General features: G+C 37.4%; 2 protein-coding genes across 5 annotated transcripts in view; one reads left to right on the top strand and one right to left on the bottom strand.

Annotated features, from left to right (window-relative positions):
* Positions 1-18,812, bottom strand: part of LOC136029484 (XK-related protein 6-like) — a 36,805-nt gene extending 17,993 nt beyond the window's left edge. Inside the window, exons 1-3 of the mRNA XM_065707916.1 lie at positions 18,706-18,812; positions 5,219-5,412; positions 1,127-1,350 (exon numbers count right to left, since the gene is read on the bottom strand). Coding sequence (XP_065563988.1) covers positions 1,127-1,350; positions 5,219-5,398 — 404 coding nt within the window. The 5' untranslated portion in view covers positions 5,399-5,412; positions 18,706-18,812. The remainder of the gene's footprint in view (positions 1-1,126; positions 1,351-5,218; positions 5,413-18,705) is intronic.
* LOC136029451 (ninein-like protein) overlaps positions 1-21,273 on the top strand; it is a 123,318-nt gene that overhangs the window by 35,557 nt on the left and 66,488 nt on the right. The window contains exon 1 of one of the 4 annotated variants that reach the window (XM_065707881.1): positions 8,173-8,329. The exons of 2 other annotated variants lie outside the window; for them this stretch is intronic. In XM_065707881.1, the coding sequence (XP_065563953.1) occupies positions 8,280-8,329 (50 nt within the window). In that variant the 5' untranslated portion in view covers positions 8,173-8,279. Of the gene's footprint in view, positions 1-8,172; positions 8,330-21,273 lie in introns of those variants that run through there. One more of the 4 variants, XM_065707904.1, reaches the window with a different exon arrangement.

Here is a 21,273-nt window from a genome sequence, read left to right as displayed (position 1 = left end):
CTAAAGTTTTTTACTGTTTTAAAAAGAAGAGTTGAAAGAAAGAGTCAAACTTTAGCGTCAAGAGCGGGATGTTGGTGAGGAAGCAGCCCCTTTCATAAACGAAGTAATTTCTGTTCGTTTTAAGTTTTAATTTTGCTCCTTACTTTCAGTTAAAAAAAACTTGTTTTTTTTTTTTTATTTAATTTCTCCCTAAAAAATGATCGTTTCGAACCAGTCGTCGTAGATTATCTGAATAATACTCGTTCGAGCGGAAATTAAAGGCCTTATTAAACAACAAAAGCAGTTACGCCACAGCAATGTGCTTGTCACCCTCTGAAGGTCAATAAAGCCATACTGACCCCCTCTATGGACAACCTTGAATACAGACTTCTCTTAATCCATCATTTTATTAAAATTACTTCTTCATGTTTGTTTTGTGGTGATTGTTTAGTATATTAAATTAGTCGCGTCATAGATTTTTTCTTCTCCCTTCCCTAGATTTAGAAAAATACATCCTCCCTCATTTTCATGAATTGTATTCAATAAACACATGCCTAGGTTATTTTTAAAAAATAGTTGTGTTTTATTGTTAAAGAAAAAGTTTCGGAGATCCCGAATCAATGGAACGAAATTTGTTTCCAAAATGTTTGTCTTAATTGAAGCTTACAAGTTTCAAGCCGATCTGTGAAAAAATCTAATTTTTGCGTCGGAAATCAAAACGACAAAATGTTTCTTTTTAATCTTTTTTTTTTGTCCCTACTGAGACCCCTTAGTCCAGTCTACATAGCTGAACTTTATTCAATTTCTGGCAAATTTTGAGGCGTTATTAATCAAAACAACTCATTTTTTTTTCTAAATAACTGCGTCCTCTTAGTTCCGTTTTGCCCAATCTTGAGGCGTCATAAATCGATGCAACTATTTATTTCCAAATAATTCTGCCCTCTGAGTTCCGTTTCGCCCATCGTACGTGGTCAGGAAGTTGGAAGTCGATCGAAGTCACAAACAGAAAAATAAGGATCTGTCTCTGGCATCACGAATCAATACGACCAAATTTGTTTTGTGTCTTCATTGCGGGCCACCTTTCCCTTTTTACACGCCTTTTAAATTTCAACACCGTTTTAAGAGTTCAATACAGTTAATATATTACCTGTGACTATTAATGACAACGTGGGGCACCACTATCAGGATTACCGTGAGCCAAAACCACCAGATAGTATCATCCTCAGTATATAATACATAAGCAACAGCAATGTCCGAAGCGAGATCAAAAATATAAGTGAAAATATCCAGTACTGTAAATAATAAACGGAAGTTTGTGTATTCGGGCATTGGTAGTGGTGACCGTAAATAAATATCTCCTTTGTCGACGAACTGAAATTAAAATACTGATTACAGTTTTGATTTTGTGTTTTGAAAGGTCGTTCGAAACAATCACTGAGCAAGTGCTCAGGCGACTAGTTGATGGTTCGGGCAAAAGGCCATGAAACATAGGACTCATCCATAGGTATTTCTTAAACGAGAAAATTGGCAAGCTTTATTTTTTTTAGGATTTTTAGAGTTTCCCACTCAAAACCTGTTAAAAATTATCTCCAACTACGTTTCGAATTGTTTGACAATTTTACCAACAATTGTTGTCAACCATTTCCTGTAAGCTTGCGAGAAGACAATTATTTGTAACATTGTTGTGGAACGGCAGAAGGTCAGGTGTTTAAGCAAGCACGTACTAGGAGCTTGTCTCGTCGGGAGTGAGACCAGGAAAAAACTGGCAAGTTAAAGGTGAAGTGTAAATAAATGTAGGAACAACGATACAAATCTAGAGATTGAGTTGCAGCGGGTCACGGCCCTCCTATTGCTAGTTGCTCGTACGAGCCTGAATTCAAAGCTTCGGTTTGGGAGAAATTTCTTGTCTTCCTGTTTATCATAATTTATTCCTCTTTATTATGTTAAATTTACATTGAACGTAATTCATTAAGACATTTTTTAAAGTGTCTCACTTCCAAAATCTGATTAAAACAAATACTTCGAATCCTTCCCTGAGGAAAAAGTAAAATCGTGTTCTAACGACAAACCTTACATTACTAGTCAGTAAAAAGCTAATTAGGCTCAAAATTAATCTTTTTCGGAATGGTAAAATATCTGAAGCTAACTTACAGCGTAAACATATAAAAAAAGAAATACGTAAACCTGCTTCTGCGTATTACAAATGTAAAGTCAAGGATCTGTTTACTACCAAGCCAAATACGTGGTAAAAGAGTATAAAAAAAAAATTGTGGGAAAACACACAATAACATAGATTTCCATTTACAAGAGGATCCCCTAGTTACATCCAATGACCTGAATAAATTTATTTCCTCCATAGTTCAAAGCCTCCCTCCCCTCTCTGTTAATACTTCTTATGATCTACACTCTCCCAATTTCCTCACTTCAGGCATTACTTTGCCCTCAGATTTTGAAGGTAAAAATTAAAAACATTAAAAAGTTCAGCACCTGTCCACTAGACATCCCAATTGTACTAATTAAGCCTTTGCAGACATTCTTTCAGAACTTGTGTCCGTACTTTTTAATGAAATTACCTCTACTAGTAAGTTCCCTGATTGTTAGAATTAGGTTTTATTACTCCCGTAAAAAAGAAGGTAGCAAACAAGATTTTGCTGGTTTCTGGCCCATTACTCCTACTCCGGTTTTTTCCAAGTTATATGAAATCTTTTTAGCTGAATGATTGAAAGTAAAAATAATCCCAAATGTCGACCCAAGGCAATTCGGAAATTTGGGCTCCACTGCTACCACGCACTATCTTGTTCACCTCTTGGACACTATATCCAATAAACTTGTAAAACCTAATACCTGGCTCAATGTTATCGCAGTTGGCTTACAAAAAGCTTTTGATTTAATTAACCATAATATATTACTATAAAAAGCAAACCAATGACTTTCTAGTTGACCCCTATTTAATAAGAATAATTTCGTCCTTCCTTTCTAATAGAACGCAAGTCGCCAAATACCTGATTGTATTTTCTGATCCACTCCCAATTTGTAATGGTGTGCCCCAGAGAACCCTCTTAGGCCAAATTTTATTTCTTACCATGATTAACAGGCTTGGTGCCGATTTCCTGGATAGATGGAAATTCGTTGACGATTCAACTGTCTTAGAAACATGTTTTAAAAATCTAAAAAGTAACCCAATGGACATCTTGGAATCAATATCAGATGAAGTTGTTGCTAGTGATATGAGAGTCAATCCTTTAAAGTCAACAGTTTTATCAATTAGTTTCCTTAAAACTCCCCCTTTTTCTCCTGTCCAATCCCCCTGAAATGTCTGTTAATACTATGAAATTACTGGGTGTTACCATCTCAAATGAGTTAAAATGAGATTGCCTTACATTTCCCTTCTTCGGAGAGCAAATCTAGTCACACTTAAGGAAAGGAGAGCACAAATTTCCTTGCGTTTTGCCCACAACACCGTGCATAACCCTCGTACTACTTCTCTTTTCCCTAGTGAATATATACTCACCCCCCACGTTCTGTTTCAAGAAAAATCCCCCTTCTTGCACCAATAAGAGTTTCCACTGGAAGATATAGAAGAATTTTCGTTCCTCCCATAGTCGAAATTTTAAATCAACAACCCTCCCCCTTCTCACTCCACTTTTATCTTATAGTTTTGTGTTTCTTTTGAAATTGCGTACTTTGTAATTCTTGCAAGTTAGACTTTTTTATTGATTGCAATTTTAGGATTTTATGACATTAACCATTTGATAAATTTTTGTTTTTTTTTATACTGACACTAAAGAGCGAATTCGGCCCATTTGGCTTGTGATAGCCGCTTTGTCGAAATAAAATCTTATCTCTTATCTTACATATCGATATACACTAACCTCAGTTAGCCTTCACTAGCATTGTTTTCCTTCTCAATATGCAGGTACCTTTAATTGGACTGTGTGAAGGTCAAATATCAAGAAAAAGATGTCATCATTTAGCAACCTTTAGAAATAGTGTTCCTCATTCTTAAACTAAAATGACCAATCAGATCTATTGAAAGAGGAAAAAGTACCATACTACTGCTGTAGAAACTTAGACAAAAATAGTGTAATCAGTTCTAAAATATAATTCTTAAAATATGTATAACAGATAATTAAATGCTACTCAACATCGATATAAAGCCTTACATGGCACTAGAAAAAATGTAACAGTGCTGGTCAGGAATGAAAAATATCAAAGTGTCAAAAAGTTTTTTTGAAAAATGTCAAAAAAAAAAAAATCGAACAGTTGAAAAGGAATAAACGTTTGAAAAGTCAAGAAAGTCAAGAAATTGACTTTGTTGAAAAGTCAAGAAAGTGAAACATTCGAACTATCTTATTTGATACAGAAGTAACACACAAAATTGAGAAAAATATTTTCTAGACCATAACGCTTGACCATTTGTAATCGTTTAATTATAATAGCCTATAATGTTCCTGAGGTAATGCAGATACGCCTTTTTGATAGCATGAACGCACATAGTTTCTTTTGATTTGGTTCAACATTCCCTTAAGTTTCAACTTAGTGCTGTTTTCATATTCCAAACCACTCATGATCTAACCTTCCCCCCTCCCTACTTCCTCAATGCACAGACCATGGGTAAATAGCATAATCTACAACCCTTGCATACTTTATATGTGAACAATCAGAAGTTTGCATAACTTAGAGCCTCACTTAGAGCCTACTTAGTTTCCATCAAACGAGCCCCCTCTAAAGTTTATACGAACACGCCTTCTGTATTAAGTGGCTCTCGAAAACAATTTAGTAAGAATACACTGAAGCCTCTTTAGTATAGGAAAATCGAGTGTATTGACTCTGATCTTGGTTATTGTGGTCATTTTCTTCTTCTTTTTTTGATATTATGGTGAATAAAAACACACTGCTCAAAATAAAAATTGCTTTCAGTTAAGCGCATGACGCCCGAGCTTTTAGAAGACAAAAGAACCCCTAGCCCTACTCTCGTTTGCAGTAATCTTTGTTCGTCATTCATTGTAATTCATGTTAGTTTTGGGCCTCAATTATTTATTAATAATGATTACTGTTTGTTTTTGATGCTATTTCGGCTCGTCTTTGGTTTGATTTAGTTCTCTACTTTTCTTTGAAAAACATTTTTTGTGAAAATTTTTCTATTTTAATTAATTCTTTAGCAGGCTTTAGTGAAAAGTCAAAGTGCTGACAGGCTGTGTCGGCTTTTTACTGAATAGAAATAAAAAATGGATCATACTTTATTAATGTTTCTCCCTACTCTTTGTATGTCCCTCCCCACTTGCTTTGGCACTGCTTTGATCTCCTTTAGGAATGGCGGTGGATCTGGGGCGGTCCAACTGAGATTCTGAAAACTCCCCCATTGTTGTGGGTTTAGTCTTTGCATCTGCTTTCTTATAAACTGTGGGCTGTTCCGCATCGGGCATTCTTTTCCTAAAATTAAACGTGATATAACATGAAATTCTTTGGCGTGAATGTAGCCTATATACGACTGTGTTTTGCACAGAAAATTAATTTAATTTATCTTTCTGCTTACTTCTTCCGCATTGAATGGACATAAATAGAATAAGAGGTAGAGAGAGGGTGGGGATAGAAAGAGAGAGAAAGAGGGAGTTAGAGGAGCTTATATTTCTCCAACTATTTATTGACAACTCATTCTCGATTTTGTAGCTTAGTAATCTTGCCATTTTAACGCTCTAAATGTCAAGAAACCTTTAGAGCCAAAGTTAACAACCAATAAAAATATTGTCATGTCGTTTTGAGAATCTGGTGAAAACGTATATGGAGCAAAATACTTGTGTAGAGCTTGACAGTCCAACCTCTAAAGACCATTAATTTCACAGAGATACACGAACATAGTGGAGGGTTGGCGCAGGGGAGTCTCCCTCTATGTTTGGTCCAAAGAATCTTTTCCCAAACCAATAAAGAAAATACTGCCCAAGAATCGCTGTTTATCATGTTCTGACCTGCCATACCCAAAGTAAAATCCTCTGAAACTCCCTCCCTCCAGGGGTCGCACTTGAATGCCCCTATGGGCACGGGCGTGTGACGTTCTGAAATTATTGATTCCTCCTCCAGAAAGTAAATTAGTTTGACTGTCCAGAATAAGGACAAAAATTCTAGGACCCATTTGGTACTCCATACAGGAGCAAAGGTTCTGAACTTGTATTAACAAAAAAGACAAAAGAAAGGAACGGTTGCTCATTCTTTACCAAATTTAATTCCGCTTACAAATGTATCAAACAGTTTGTGGTAACAAACAGTAAGTAAGGAGCGACCTTGTAACTGTAAGTAAGGTTTCGTGGGAGGACCTTTCAATGGAGGAATTTTTCATGGAGGAAGAGAATTTCCATGAAGGGGGCGCTGGATTTTCCAGCATTATTTAAAAAAATGAGAAATTAAATAAAAAGTTTTTTCAACTGAAAGTAAGGAGCAATATTAAAACTTAAAACGAACAGAAATTATCACGCATATGAGGGGGTTCCCTTCAATATCTCACTCTTCACGTTAAAGAATTTTTAGTAATATTCAAACGAGCTACTTATTCGAATTAAACGGCCCTTGTGATTCAGGGGTTATTCTTAAAGAATTTGAACAAAATTCGAACTTCAGCGTAAAGAGCGAGTTATTGACGAGGGGGCGAACCCCCTCATATACGTAATAAAAATATACGAACATTGGAGTTCGTTACGTGAGTTAATTCATAAGTTACGTATATTTATTACTAATAAAAACGTTCCTAAATAAAACTAATAGTTCTGGTGGCATTTTTAAGTAGCCAAAAAAATTGGAGGTACCTTGAGCCAAAATCAAAACCTGCATTAATTCAAAAACGTTCAGAAATTAAATAAAAAAAACAAGTTTTTTTAACTGAAAATACGGAGCGACATTAAAACGAACAGAAATCGTCCCGTATGAGAAAGAAGATGTCCCCTCCTCAGCGTTCCGCTCTTTACGCTTAAGTTTGACTCTTTCTCACAACTCTACATTTTAAAATAATAAAAAACTTTAGCGTAAAGAGCGGGGCGTATAGGAGGGTACAGCCTCTTTCATATGTGGAATAATTTCTGTTGCTCCTTAAGATTTAATATTGCTCCTTACTTTCAGTTAAAAAACTTGTTTTTTATTTTATTCAATAATGAACTTGAACAGGAGAAATCGCCTGTGACGTAAAGACATATTTATATTCTGAACGCGTTGGGGAAAAATTTGAGGCTTTATAATGTTCCTAGATAATGAAGTGCCAACTTGAATGCAAAAAGTGGGGAACTGGGTAATTTTTAGCAATAATCAAGAGGGTGATCTATCCCATTAATTTCATCCAGAAAGGGGCGGGGTAAACAAAAAAAGTTAATATTCAGGCCAGGTTAACCTTTTTTCATCCCACGAGTTACGTTTTAAGAGCCAAGTCAATATTGATTGAATATTGTGACAGGGACTTAATCGGAGTAGGGTCTTTGAGCCTGCTTTCTTATTTAAAGATCCTGCTTGGCAGCGCCAAGGTGAAAAACAATATCCAAGCCTTTTTAATTTTCCTTAGTGCTATAGAACTTTCAGAACGATGATTAACCATCTTGGTTAAACAGCAGAATGGAAAATTAATGCAGTTAAGTCAAAAATCTTCAAAGAATAAAGGCAAAATCTCATATACGGGTTGTACCTAGAAGGAAATGGTTAACATGATGCCTATTCTTCGAAACAAATAAAAATTGATAAAAAAAATCTTTTAGTATCTTTTATAAATGGTCGCTGCAGCTTAGATGTATTTATTTCATAATGTGTTGGTGTGTCAAGCTCAAAGACAACCTAACATAGTATGTGTTATAAACGAAACTGAAGCATTATTAACAAATGCACATTGTAATTTTTGCATGAATCTTGTCTAAGCCCTCGAAGAAAAAGGACTCCGCCAAAGGCTTAGAAACTTGTTTCTGCTCCCTGTTCCAAAAGTATGATAAATTTTATCTTTCATAAATTTTTACTTATGGTACATCTACAAAGAAATTTAAAATGTCAAGAATGTTAGTGGAGAAAATACGAAGTAGTTGCTTTTAGAACTTTTTGAAACACTACTACGGATTATGTAATTTGTATTTTCATGGTTAATACATTTAGATTCCGGTTTTAATTAGTTAGATACACTTATACACTCATGCATGGATCTTATCCAAAGATTGAAGACAGTTCTTGTCTTGATCATTTAGTCAGTCAATCTTTTGCCATTTTGTGCCAAACTTGAGTGTGCATCTTTTGATTAAAAAGTTTGTAATCATAGATGAAATAGAAAGATTGAAAATGAAATGATCAAATTTTCAATCAATGGATTCAAGTTAAGCAGTTACAACGTTAAGTATGCACAGTTTGTCTGGGTTTAGAGTTAGAAGTTATTTTTTAATCAGAATTTTAAATCTCAAAAGTGCTTCCTTTTTTCTTTCGTGTTTTTAATTCTGAATTCTAGCATAATGAGGATTAGATTTAAAGTAAAAGGTCCTTGATATATAGGGTAATTTATTAAACAGTTCATGGTAACGAACTGTAAGTAAGGAGTGGCTCTGCTTAATAGTTACAGAAACTCTAGAATTGGCTTATTATGGTGATTCGAAACGCATACAATTCATTAAGTTTAGTGTTACCTATCAAAAACTACGAGCCTGAGAAAATTTGTCTGATTTTTGAAAAGGGTGAAAACCCCCTTTCCCAAAAAGTCAAGGGATACTAATGAAAATCACATCATCAAGTTCAGCGTATCAGAGAACCCCACCATAGAGGGTTCAAGCTCCCATCTGCTAAAATGTTGCATTTTTTGCCAGAAAAGAAAATCACGGATGTGTGTTAATTTGTTGTTTTTTTTGTCTCTCTCAGGGGTGATCATATCGAGTCAATGATCCTAGAATATCGATAGAGGGTTCATTCGAACTGAAATTGAAAATTCTTGTGCTCTTTTCTAGTGACTAAAAATATTGAAGAGCAACTAGTCCCCCCCTTCCATGCCTCTTTTTTCCTCAGTCATTTGATCAAAATTGTGAGATAGCAATTTTGCTCAGCATAGTTGGAAAGTCCAATGACTATGTCATACTTTAATCTTTGCTGACTCAATTTTACATGCAGGGGCGGATCTAGAGCAAAATCTTAGGGGGGAATGTGACAAGTGCGCCAGTGAGCGAGATCGGGGGGAGGGGGTCCAATGTGAAAAAGGTGCCAATAATTGACCAAATTGACAAATTTTAAAAGAGTGAAAAAACAGGGGGAAAGGGCGCAAGAAAAGATCTTGGGGGGAGACCCCCCTGGATCAGCCGGTGTTTACATGTGGAAATGTTAAGGCTAATTGTCTGGGGTAATTTTCACCAGGTTGGAATTGTCTAGAAGATCTTTCTGTTGGTGGGAAGGGTTTTTCTACAGGAGAAATTCCCTATGGGGGAATTTTCCGTGGGAGAAATTCTCCACGGGCGAATTTTCTGCGGGAGCAAGTTTCCAATAGAGGAATGGTAATTCCGGGAAACATTTCCCATGGAGGAGGGGTTTCTGGCATGATCTGAAAGACAATTTGAAATCAAGGTCTTTTTTCAAATGAAAGTGTGCCAAGAAGAAGTTTCCCGGCGGAGTCGTCCTCAAAAGTTTTCCTGCGGGAATTTTCAGTGAAAATGTAATTGTCCTGGCAGGGGGGGGGGAGTATTTTACGTGGGAGGAATTTCCCGCGGGGGTGGCAATTTTCCATGGAGGGGGAGTCCGATTTCCTTGCATTATTTAAAAAACGATCAGAAACTAAATATAAAAAACAGTAAGAAGCGATCCGGCTCAATAATGACCGAAACTCTAAAAAACGGAATTTTGATACCAATAGATACATCAAATAAATCAGATTTTTATGCTGATTCTAAATATATATTAAATAAAAAAAACAAGTTTTTTTAACGGAAAGTAAGGAGCGGCATTAAAACTTAAAACGAACAGAAATTGCTTCGTATATGAAAGGGGCTGCTTCCTCATTAACGCCCCGCTCTTTGCGGTAAAGTTTGAGTCTTTCTCTTGACTCTACTTTTTAAAACAGTAAAAAGACCCAAATGCGGAGCTAGCTTCCGTACTTTAAATAAAAAAAAAAAAAAAAAAAACTCGTTAAAAGTACGTCGAATAGAAAAACATTCTGATGTATGCCTAGTGGACGTGTTCCCGATCGCAAGGGGTGAACTGGTATCATGTACTATAATCGTCAGTAACTGGTCGAGTCCATAGGAAGTTAGAGACAAAAAAAAGAAGAAAATACGACCTTGAAGGTGCTTCATACCTTATTTTTAATAAGGACTTCTGTCAATTTTAAATTTGCTTGCTTCTGACATAGACTTTGACACTGTGTTATTGGGAAAAAAAGAAAGAAATATGCCCCTTAAATGTACTTCAGACAGGGAAACCTTCTGTCTCGATCACAAGGGATGAATTGGTGTCCCGTACTATAGTTGTCGGCAGGGGTGTCATGTATGAGGGGAGGAAAGACGCCTCTTATATCTCGGACCAATCCGTACAAAGATTTGAGTCGGTAAAACACTGGCGCGAAGCCCCATTATTTTACTGGCTATGAACTAATTTTAAATGAAGTAACTGTAAGCAATATAATCTATAACCTGTAGGTAAAATAATCAAGCAGTCGGTAAATCCAATGCCCCCTTCCCCTGAACATTTTGGCGAGCGACCCCTCTAGTCGACACCAAATCAAGTTTATGGGAACTAATTAATTGTACTTTTTAGTCCCAATCTTTATCTTTGTGCCCTTCACATTATCTTTGGCAACCCTTCTACAGTTGGCAATAATTCCAAATTTTCAAATTATTTTCTTAGAGCTTTTTCTTACCCTGTTACGATAACTCAACCCCCCGAAAACTCGAAAAAAGGATGAACATACAAAAAAAATGTAAAAATAAATACCTTAGCATAATCTTCACCATATATTCTGCCTATATTTTGGATTATAGGTAGAATATTCCTTTGTTTATTCGTTGTTTTTATTTGTCATCTCGTTCTTTGGCTGCCTAATTTTTTCTTGTGGGTTGAATTTTCCCGGGGGTAATACGTTTGCTCTTGACACAATGGTAGATTATATGGGCGAAATAATTTATGTTACATGTATGTGTGTGTAATGTGTAGACGTTTTGTCCGTTATAAATGTGAAATTGCAATACTGAGCAAGTGACCATGGTCGTGGCGAGTAAAGAGCGAGCCACAGTCTCTAGCAATAGAAAGTTAAAAAAACGTTAATAAAAACAGTCTAGAGAGAAAAAAAATGCCAATTTGAAAAATTTATTGCAAAAAAATTGTTTGCGAGTTTAAAAGAAGAGTCTGAAGCCCCTCGAAATGGGGTCGGATCAAAACGTAAAGTGCACGATAGAAGTTGCCATGATCAAAACCGCACACAGGGGGTATTTTTTGTGTGAAAGCACAGACACGTCCTTTATTCTTTACTCGCCCCTAGTAAGGCAACAGAACATCATGTCGAGCTGTTTAAGGTCTCATTTAAAAGCTAATTTTGTATATCTACTTGTTCTTTCTTGTAAATTTCTTTTTATAACATCTTCATAAAGTAACATGGCATCAAAAGTGGTACTTCTTAGTGCTATTTCTTGAGCGGAAGCTGGGAAGAATGAAAAGGGACCATCCTAATCTCCATAGTTGAACACCCTGACCCCGAGGTTCACAGTATCCCCTCTTTTGTATAATCCCCCTCTCAGCCCCTTAGAAAGTTTCATAAATCGTAATCTTACTAGTATAAGTAGCTGGCTACTACAACATCGTAGTGAGATGTTTAATAGCTTATTTCAAAGCTCTTGATTTTATCTACATGCTTCTGTAAATTCTTCTCGATAACATCATCATAAAGTGTCAGATGGTACCAAAGATGACGCTTTCCGGGGCCAGTTTTCGAATTGAAAGGCTGGGAGGCATAAAAAGGGTATTTTTATAATCTTCATGTTTAAGAACTTTTTGGTGGGTGTCTGTAACTGCACAGAAACATCGTTGAAAGCTGTGTAAGAACTCGTTTGAAAGCAAATTCTCGAATCTATATGTTTAGTATATAAGCCAGAGGCAACGCTATAGCTTTGCCTGTAGTAAAGAGCCATAAAGGTTCAATGTTTTATTATTTATTCATTTTTTCCAGAGGCACTTCATATGGAAGGGTGTTCATATAAACTTCGGAGGGAGTTCATTCGATTGTAAATCGGAAGTTCTAGTTTGGTTTTTATGAATCAAAGGTGATCGGAGGGATACTAGCCCCCCGTGCCCTCTTTTCCCCATGAATTTTTGAAATCGCCACCTTGTTCAAATTAGTCATTGCTCAAATAATTATGCATATGGGAATGACGAGACCTTCCACACCTTTGGAGAGTAATGTCAAACCCAATCAAAACATAATGTGTGAATGCTGATTGTCTAAAGATCGTATCAGCAATATCTAAGGAATGACTAAGGGTATTAAGTTCAAACTGACATGGCATGTCGAGGGGGGTGTTGAAAAGTGATTGGAGGATTACAAGCCTCCCCTTGTCCTTTTTAGATGCCTCTCCGATCCAAATTTTTAAAAATTGATTTTGTTCAAAATAGGCAAGAGATAGGCGAAAAATTCTAGTAAATATGCCTCTGGAGATGCAATGCCCCCCAAAAACCTCAGGGCAAGGATAGTAAATTACTAAGTTTTCCCTTTTTATGGCACTTGGTATTTACCAAGTGACATATAGCGATCGCAATTTCTGTCTGTTGGTCCCGGTTTTGCTAGTTTGAGCACTTCCAGATAAGCTAGGACGATGAAATTTGGCAGGCGTATCAGGGACCAGACCAGATTAAATTCGAAATAGTTGTTTCCCGGGAAGCGGACATGCTAGGACGATGAAAATTGGTAGGTGTGTCAGGGACCTGAATAAATTGACTTGATAACAGTCGTTTCCCTGATTCGACCATCTGGGGGGGGGGGGGCTGGAGGGAGGAGAAATCATGAAAATGGATGGAGGTATGTTTATCTTACGAATGGGTGATCGGATCTTAATGAAACTTGATATATAGAAAGATCTCTCATGTCTCAGATGCTCCATTTTCAATTCGGAACATAGGGAGTGGAGGGGGGAAATGGAAATCGAGAATCTTGGAAAACTCTTAGAGTGGAGAGATCGGGATGAAACTTGATGGGAAGAATAAGCACAAGTTAATTTTATTTTAACTTTTATTCGGTTAATTTGGAAAAATTAGAAGAAATGAGGTATTTTTAACTTACAAACGAGTGATCGGATCTTAATGCAATTTGATATTTAGAAGGATCTCGTAACTAAGACCTCTTATTTTAAATCCCAACCGGATCCGGTGTCGTTGGGAGGAGTTGGGAGGGGGACCAGAAATCTTGGGAAACGCTTAGAGTGGAGAGGTTGGGGTCAAACTTGGTGGGAAGAATAAACAAAAGTCCTAGATGCGTGATTGACATAACCGGACCGGATCCGCTCTCTTTGGGGAGTTTGGAGGGGGGGGGAGGTAATTCGGAAAAATTAGAGAAATGAGGTATTTTTAACTTAGGTCCTTCATATTTAGATGGACCTTGTGTCTCAGAACTCTCATTTTAGATCCTGACCTGGTCCAGTGACATTGGGGGAAGTTGGAGGAGGAAACCGGAAATCTTGGAAAACGCTTAGAGTGGAGACATCGTGATGATACTTTGTGGGAAGAATAAGCACAAATCCTAGATACGTGATTGACATAACCAGACCGGATTTGCTCTCTTTGGGGGATTGGGGGGGGGGGGGGTTGTAATTCCGAAAAATTAGAATAAAATGAGGTATTTTAACTTACGAACGGGTGATCGGATCTTAATAAAATTTGTTATTTAGAGGGACCTCGTGAGAGCTCTTATTTTAAATCCCAACCGGATCCGGTGAGATTCGGGGGGGGGGGGTCGGAGGGGGCAACCGGAAATCTTGGAAAACGCTTAAAAGTGGAAAGATCGGGATGAAACTTGTTGGGAAGAATAAGCAGAAATCCTAGATACGTGATTGACATAACGGGATCCGCTCTCTTTGGGGGATTTAGAGGGGGGGGGGGGGGTAATTTGGAAAAATTAGAAAAAAATGAGGAATTTTTAACTTACAAACGGGTGATCGGATCTTAATGAAATTTGATATTTGGAAGGACCTCATGTCTCAGAGCTCTTATCTTAAATCCCGACCGGATCTGGTGACATTGGGGGAGTTGTAGGGGAAAACTGGAAATCTTGGAAAACGCTTAGGGTGGAGAGATCGGGATGAAACTGAATTGGAAGAATAAGCACAAGTCCTAGCTACGTAATTGACATAACCGGATCATATCCGCTCTCTTTGGGGGAGTGGGGGGGGAGTTCCAGTGCTTTGGCGAGTTCGGTGCTTCTGGACATGCTAGGACGATAAAACCTGGTAGGCGTGTCAGAGACCTGAACAAATTGACTTGATAACAGCCATTTCCCCAATTTGACCATCTAGGGGGGGGGCTGGAGGGAGGGAAAATCAGGAAATATAGGTATGTTTATCTTACGAATGGATGATCGGATCTTAATGAAACTTGTATATAGAAAGATATCATGTCTCAGATGCTCTTTCAATTCGGGACAGTAGGGAGTGGATTGGGGAAACGAAATCTTGGAAATCAAAAACCTTAGAAAACTTGTAGAGTGGAGAGATCGGGATGAAACTTGATGGGAAAAATAAGCACAAGTTCTTGATACGTGATTGATATAACCGGACCGGATTCACTCTCTTTGGGTCTAGGACTTTGGCAAGTTCGGGAATAAGTATAAGTTGTAGATACGTGATTGATATAATCGGACCGGATCCGATCTCTTTGGGGGAATTGGAGGGATTTCTGGTGCTTTAACGAGTTCGGTGCTAGGAAGATGAAATCGATAACTCTAGTACCGAGTCTAATTTTAGGTTCCGACCTCGCCACAAGTGCCATACGAGCTTTTAGCTCTTGTTTTTCACAAGAGCTAAAAGGGAGGGAGATTGTTTCATTCTGATTGTGTTCGAAAAGGCTATACGTATTAAGGCGAAATTTCGCGTGCATTCAATTTTCCGAAGAGGCGTATTTGCAAGATCTTGAGAATAGTTGAAGGTATTAAATTCAAACATTCTGGGCCTATTGGGTGATGTTGAAAAACCTTTGCTCTATTTAGCTGTAATGTCGCCAACTGCATTTGATCAAACTTTTGGAATAGCCCTTTTATTCAGAACAGTCGGAAAGTCAAATAACTATGCTTCCAGGGATGACAAAATCACCACGACCCTAGGAGCAAGTGTTGTATGTTACATAAATTGTTCCTTATTCAGGGCCGAATTTAAAGCTTTGACGCTTCTAGGCCCAAGCGTTTTTGCCGCTCCGTTTTTGTGAGATTTTCGGGGTCATTCCCGAAAATTCAGGGATAGTGGAAGCAATGAACAGAACGCAGCTGTTGAGCCAAAAGTAATGAAAGAGAGGGCGATACCGAACTTTCAGCTGCGATTCTTGGAAGACACCTCACAGTTTATAAGTGGCCACGGAATTCCTGTGTTGTTTTAAAATCACTTCTCTGTGAATAGACAGCATGGCAGTGGGGTGCACCTGACACTTTGACTATAAACTACATCAGTCTAGTTTTTGTAAAGAAAACAATCAGCCAGTGATAATTTATTGCGTCCCCTGGCATTCTGGGCCCTAGGCCCGGGCCTATTGGTAAATCCAGGCCTGCCTTTGTATTGGGGGAAAGTTTATTCCGAGCCTTTAAAAAGACTAAGGGTATTAAGGTAAAAGTTTTAGAAAATTTTCTGGGGGATGTCAAACAAAATCAAAACTCACTATATGCAGGAGGGCTGTCAAAAGGGTGCGATAGCGATATCTAAGGAATGGTAAAGGGTATTAAGTTGGATTTTCAAAATAATGTTTAGTGGGAAGTTGAGAAAGGAACAGAGCAGCCATCCTCCCACCCCCTGTCCTTTTAGATGCTGCTCTTTACAATAATAGAAACATCAAAAGCAATTTTATTCGAAGTACTCACAAGGTCCAACAACTTTGTCTTCTCGAAAGCTATGTCTCAACAGCCCGAGGGGCAAGAATTATAAATTATTTAATTCATCAATTTCTTAAGCAGGATTATCATTGGGATGGGGGATGTTTGATCCTGGGTGCGTCCAAAAAGACTAAGGGTATTGATGACAAATTTCGGAGCATGTTGAGCTACGCTAAATCAAGACACTATATGCATCCAATTACCAAAAAGACATATCTGCAATATCTTAGGAACGGGTGAGGGTATTATCTTGAGACTTTCAGGGCCACTGCTGCTACCACTGCGGCTGCGAAAGCGACTGCAACAATGATTGCTTGAAACTAGTACTACAATTACTTGTGACTACTTTAAGAGAATGTTAGGTGATGTTTACCAAATTAAGACACACTATGTGCATGTTGATTGTCAAAAGGGCGCTTCAGCAATATCTCGGGAACGACTGAGGGCATTAAGTTGAAACTTTCAGGGCAGTTTGAATAGTGCTCGAACCTTCAAGGAATGATTAGGGAGATTTTAAACTAAATCAAAAGACACTATATGCATTCAAGTTGTCAACAGAGTAAATGTGCAATATCTTAGGTGCAGCGAAGGCTAAGAACAAAAAGATACTTTGTGCGTCTCGGCTGTCAAAAGGGCGTATTTAAAATATAAAATATAATAGCTAGGAATTATTAGTTGAAACTTTCAAGGAGTTTTGAAGGGGAGGATTGAAATAAATCAAAAGATAGTAATTGGAAACTGTTATAATCAGGCATTAATATGGATTAATAAATCTTTAAGAGCTAACATTAAATTGAATGTTTAAGTCAAACTTAAAACAAACAAAAATTACAAAAAATAGACACAAAGTTATATTTATAAAAAATAAAAAAAAATGTGTCTATTTATAAAAAATAGACACAGCAGTTTGGCTACTGCCCTTTTCCCCCTTCCCTAACCATAAAAGTCTAAATCTTGTTGCTTCATTTGCGCTTTACTGAAAACGAAAATTTATTACAAATATTTTCTTTTATATTTACAACATTGAAAATAGAAATTAGAGTGAAATAAAACTTGGAATTGCCGAGTTTCCAAGAATATATATCAAATATTTTTGCTATTTGCTATATTGCTTTGTTTTGCTATTTTTGTTACGTTTTGTTGCTTTTTTTGCTATTTTAGCTGCTTTTTGCTATCTTGGAAAGAGGTTAGGTTAGGCAAATAAAACTTTCAGAGATGGGTATATAGACTGAAGTATGGGTACTTGCGTATTATTCAGAACAAACTCAATAAGTGAAGTTAGGTTCTTTCGTGAAACAAACTACGATGTAAAAATCCGGTTTCATGGCCACAAAGGCAGAACTCAATTTAGTTTGCTACGCATAGTGATAGAAGATAGTGTCTGAACATGGATTTTGCAATGAAGATTTGGGATCTGCCAAAGACTGAAAAAGAGGCAATTGTATTTTTCCAGGATAAGGGGTTGTTGCCCACAATAAAACAGTACGTCAATGGACACAACATGACTTTATACTCTTACGAGAAGGAACTTTTTGGAAGTGTAACAATAGAAACCGGTGCCTCTACCCAAAAAGTAGAGAGAATGTGGGGTTCCGTAAGGTGGCGTAATAAATGGCACCGAGGTACATCTTGCCATCATTTATAATCATACTTAGTAGAGTACATGTGGCGGGCGGCAGTAAAGGCAGAAGGAAGACCTCTTTTTAACGCGATTCTTAACGACATTTCTGCGTTCTGAGTACATAATTCTAAGTTGTAATTTTCCTAATAAAGTATTAAATTTTCATCATATTTTGTTTTATTTCATTAGCTTCATCAAAAGTTTGGGCTATAGGCTATATTTGCACATAGGGGGAAATGGGGTGTATACCTCTATATATATAAAATATTTAATTAAAATGTACCTGTATCGTAGTTTGTTTCATGAAAGAACCCAGCTTCACTTATTGAGTGTGTTCTGGATAATACACAAGTATCGAAGTATGTCCGTGCAAGGTATTTTGAAGTGCCTACCTCCACTCCTTCTCCCTCTTGAGGGGAGGGACCTTTGATAGTCTTTAAAAATTTTTGTGTTATGAAAGTGAAACCTTGCTAAACAGATCTTCTGCTTAAATGAAGCATAAGAAAACTGCTGTCAGCTTCACAACTTTGGTCAATCCAAATATTATGAGGTTTCAAAAGATCCGCACCCTATTGATATTACTTAAAATTCTACTCAAATTAGATGAATTGCATTTTCAGAACTAAAACCAGAGAAAAAGAAACTGATAACTGAAAAATTAAGGTAAATGATTTTTTTTGTCGAAATATAAATAGGTATAGACGTGTCAAGTTGGCTAATTTCTAACTTACAAATCAGAAGAGGGTTAACAAGGAAGCTTGGTTTCATTACTGAAAGTTTCATTTTTTTAACCACCCCTTTTCAAGATAGCAATAGGCTGCTAGGCCTACTAGAACTTTACCGTGGATATATTTGAAAGTACTTAAAAACAGGCAAACATCCTTAAACTCATTGGACAAAATACGGATATTAGGGTATTAAGGAGGGGACAAATCCCCGTACGCAGCTGATTGAGCATTATGAATAGGCTAAAGTAGGGTCACCGGGTACTATAGCCTAAATAAATATTTTGTCCAAAGCAAGTTTAGTTCCGATCATTATCAATTTTACAGTGTATGTTTGTCACCTTTTGGTTTTCACTTTCTATTTAGTGCAGATTCTTCGTATCTTACGAGTTGCTATCACTACTGGAACAAGACGTACAAAAAAAAACACTCTTTTCCTCAATCGAATCATTTACACCAGGCTACTGCGGTTAACTGTCTAATGAATTTGGCATGTATTGTCAAATAATGCATGCGTAATCCCGTTTTCAACATTGCCATCTAAAAACGAAATAAGTATAGATGGCAAGCTTTGCTTTAGATTTGAAAAAAAACGTTTTGTCAATGTTTCGAAAATTGGTACTTGTAATTATGGTCTTTTTAGTGATGCTAATTTAAAACAAGAGCTAAGAGCTCATATGGCACTTGTGACGAGGCGAGAAGAGCTAAGAGCCAAGAGATCACATGGTATGAGCTCTAACAAAATTCTATGAATCAATAGATTGATTTAAAAAGGAAAATAAGAGGGTTAATGCCGGTCAGGATTTAAAATAAGAGCTCTGAGTCACGATGTCCTTCTAAATATCAAAATTCATTAAGATCCGATCACCCACTCGTAAGTTATACATACCTAATTTTTTCTAATTTTTCCTCTTCCTTTAGCCCCCCAGATGGTCGAATCTGGGAAAACGACTTTATCAAGTCAAATTGTGCAGCTCCCTGACACGCCTACCAATTTTCATCGTCCTAGCACATCCAGAAGCACCTAACTCGCCGAATCACTGAACCCCTCCCCCCAAATCTCCCAAAGAGAGCGAATCCAGCACGATTCTGTCAATCACGTATCAAGGACATTTGTTTATTCTATCCACCAACCTTCATCCCGATTCCTCCACTCCAAGTGTTTTTCCAAGATTTCCCCTCCAACTCCCCCCAATGTCAAAAGATCTGGTCGGGATTTGAAATAAGAGCTCTGAGACATGAATTCCTTCTAAAAATCAAATTTCATTAAGATCCGATCATCAATTCGTAAGATAAAAATACCCCAATTTTCACGTTTTCCAAAAATTCCGGTTTCCCCCCAATGTCACAGGATCTGGTCGGAATTTAAAATTAAAACTTTAAAGCATAAGATCCTTCTAAATATCAAATTCCATTAAGATCTGGTCACCCTTTCGTAAGTTACAAATACCTCAATTTTCAAAATTACCCCCCCCCCCTATTCCACCAAAGAGAGCAGATCCGGTCCGGTTATGTCAGTCACGTATCTTAGACAGGTTTCTATTCTTCCCATCCAGTTTCATCCTAATCTCACCGCTTTAAGTATTTTCTAAGATTTCCGGTCCCCCCAACTCCCCCCCCCCCAATTACGCTTGATCCGGTTGAGATTTAAAATAAGAGATCTGAGTTACGAGATCCTTCTAAATATGAAGTTTCATGAAGATCCGATAACTCCTTCGTAAGTTAAAAATACGTCATTTTTTCTTATTTTTCAGAATTAACCCCCCCCCCCAATATAGCGGATCCCTTCCAATTATGTAAATCACGTATGTAAGACTTCTGATTATTTTCCCCACTAAGTTTCATTCTGATCCCTCCAATCTAAGCGTTCTCCATGATTTTATGTTCCCCCACCCCAAACTTCCCCCAATGTCACCAGATCCGGTCAGGATTTAAAATGATTGCTTTGAGACACGATATACTTTTAAATATCAAATTTCATTGAGATCCGATCACCCGTTCGTAAGTTAAAAATACCTTATTTTTTCTAATTTTTCAGAATTAACCCCTCCCCCAACTACCCCAAAGAGAGCGGATCCGTTCCGTTTATGTCAATCTGTATCCAGGACTTGTGCTTATTTTTCCCACCAAGTTTCATCCCGATCCCTCCACTCTAAGTGTTTTCCAAGTTTTAGGTTTCCCCCTCCCAATCCCCCCCCCAATGTCAACAGATCCGGTCGGGTTTCAAACAGTTCGTGGTAACGAACTATAGTAAAGAGCGACCCGGCTCAATAGTAACCAAAACTCTAAAAAATTGAATTTTGATATCAATAGCTACATCAAAAGAATCGCATTTTATTGCTAATTTTAAATATATAAGTTTCATCAAGTTTAGTCTTACCCATAAAAAGTTACGAGCCTGAGAAAATTTGCCTTATTTAAGAAAATAGGGGGAAACACCCCCTAAAAGTCGTAGAATCTTAACGAAAATGACATCATCTGATTCAGCGTATCAGAGAACCCTATTGTAGAAGTTTCAAGCTCCTATCTACAAAAATGTGGAATTTTGTATTTTTTGCCAGAAGACAAATCACGGGTGCGTGTTTATTTGTTTTTTTTTGTTTTTTTTCCCAGGGGTCATCGTATCGACCAAGTGGTCCTAGAATGTCGCAAGAGGGCTCATTCTAACGGAAATGAAAAGTTCTAGTGCCCTTTTTAAGTGACCAAAAAAATTGGAGGGCATCTAGGCCCCCTCCCACGCTCATTTTTTTCCCAAAGTCAACGAATCAAAATTTTGAGATAGCCATTTTGTTCAGCATAGTCGAAAACCATAAGAACTATGTCTTTGGGTATGACTTACTCCCCCACAATCCCTGGGAGAGGGGCTGCAAGTTACAAACTTTGACCAGTGTTTACATATAGTAATGGTT

Source organism: Artemia franciscana, chromosome 1 (assembly GCF_032884065.1).
Source record: "Artemia franciscana chromosome 1, ASM3288406v1, whole genome shotgun sequence".
NCBI classification, from domain to species: Eukaryota; Metazoa; Arthropoda; class Branchiopoda; order Anostraca; family Artemiidae; genus Artemia; species Artemia franciscana.
Note: the sequence above shows the minus strand (reverse complement) of the source record. Positions and strands in the feature narration are given on the sequence as shown.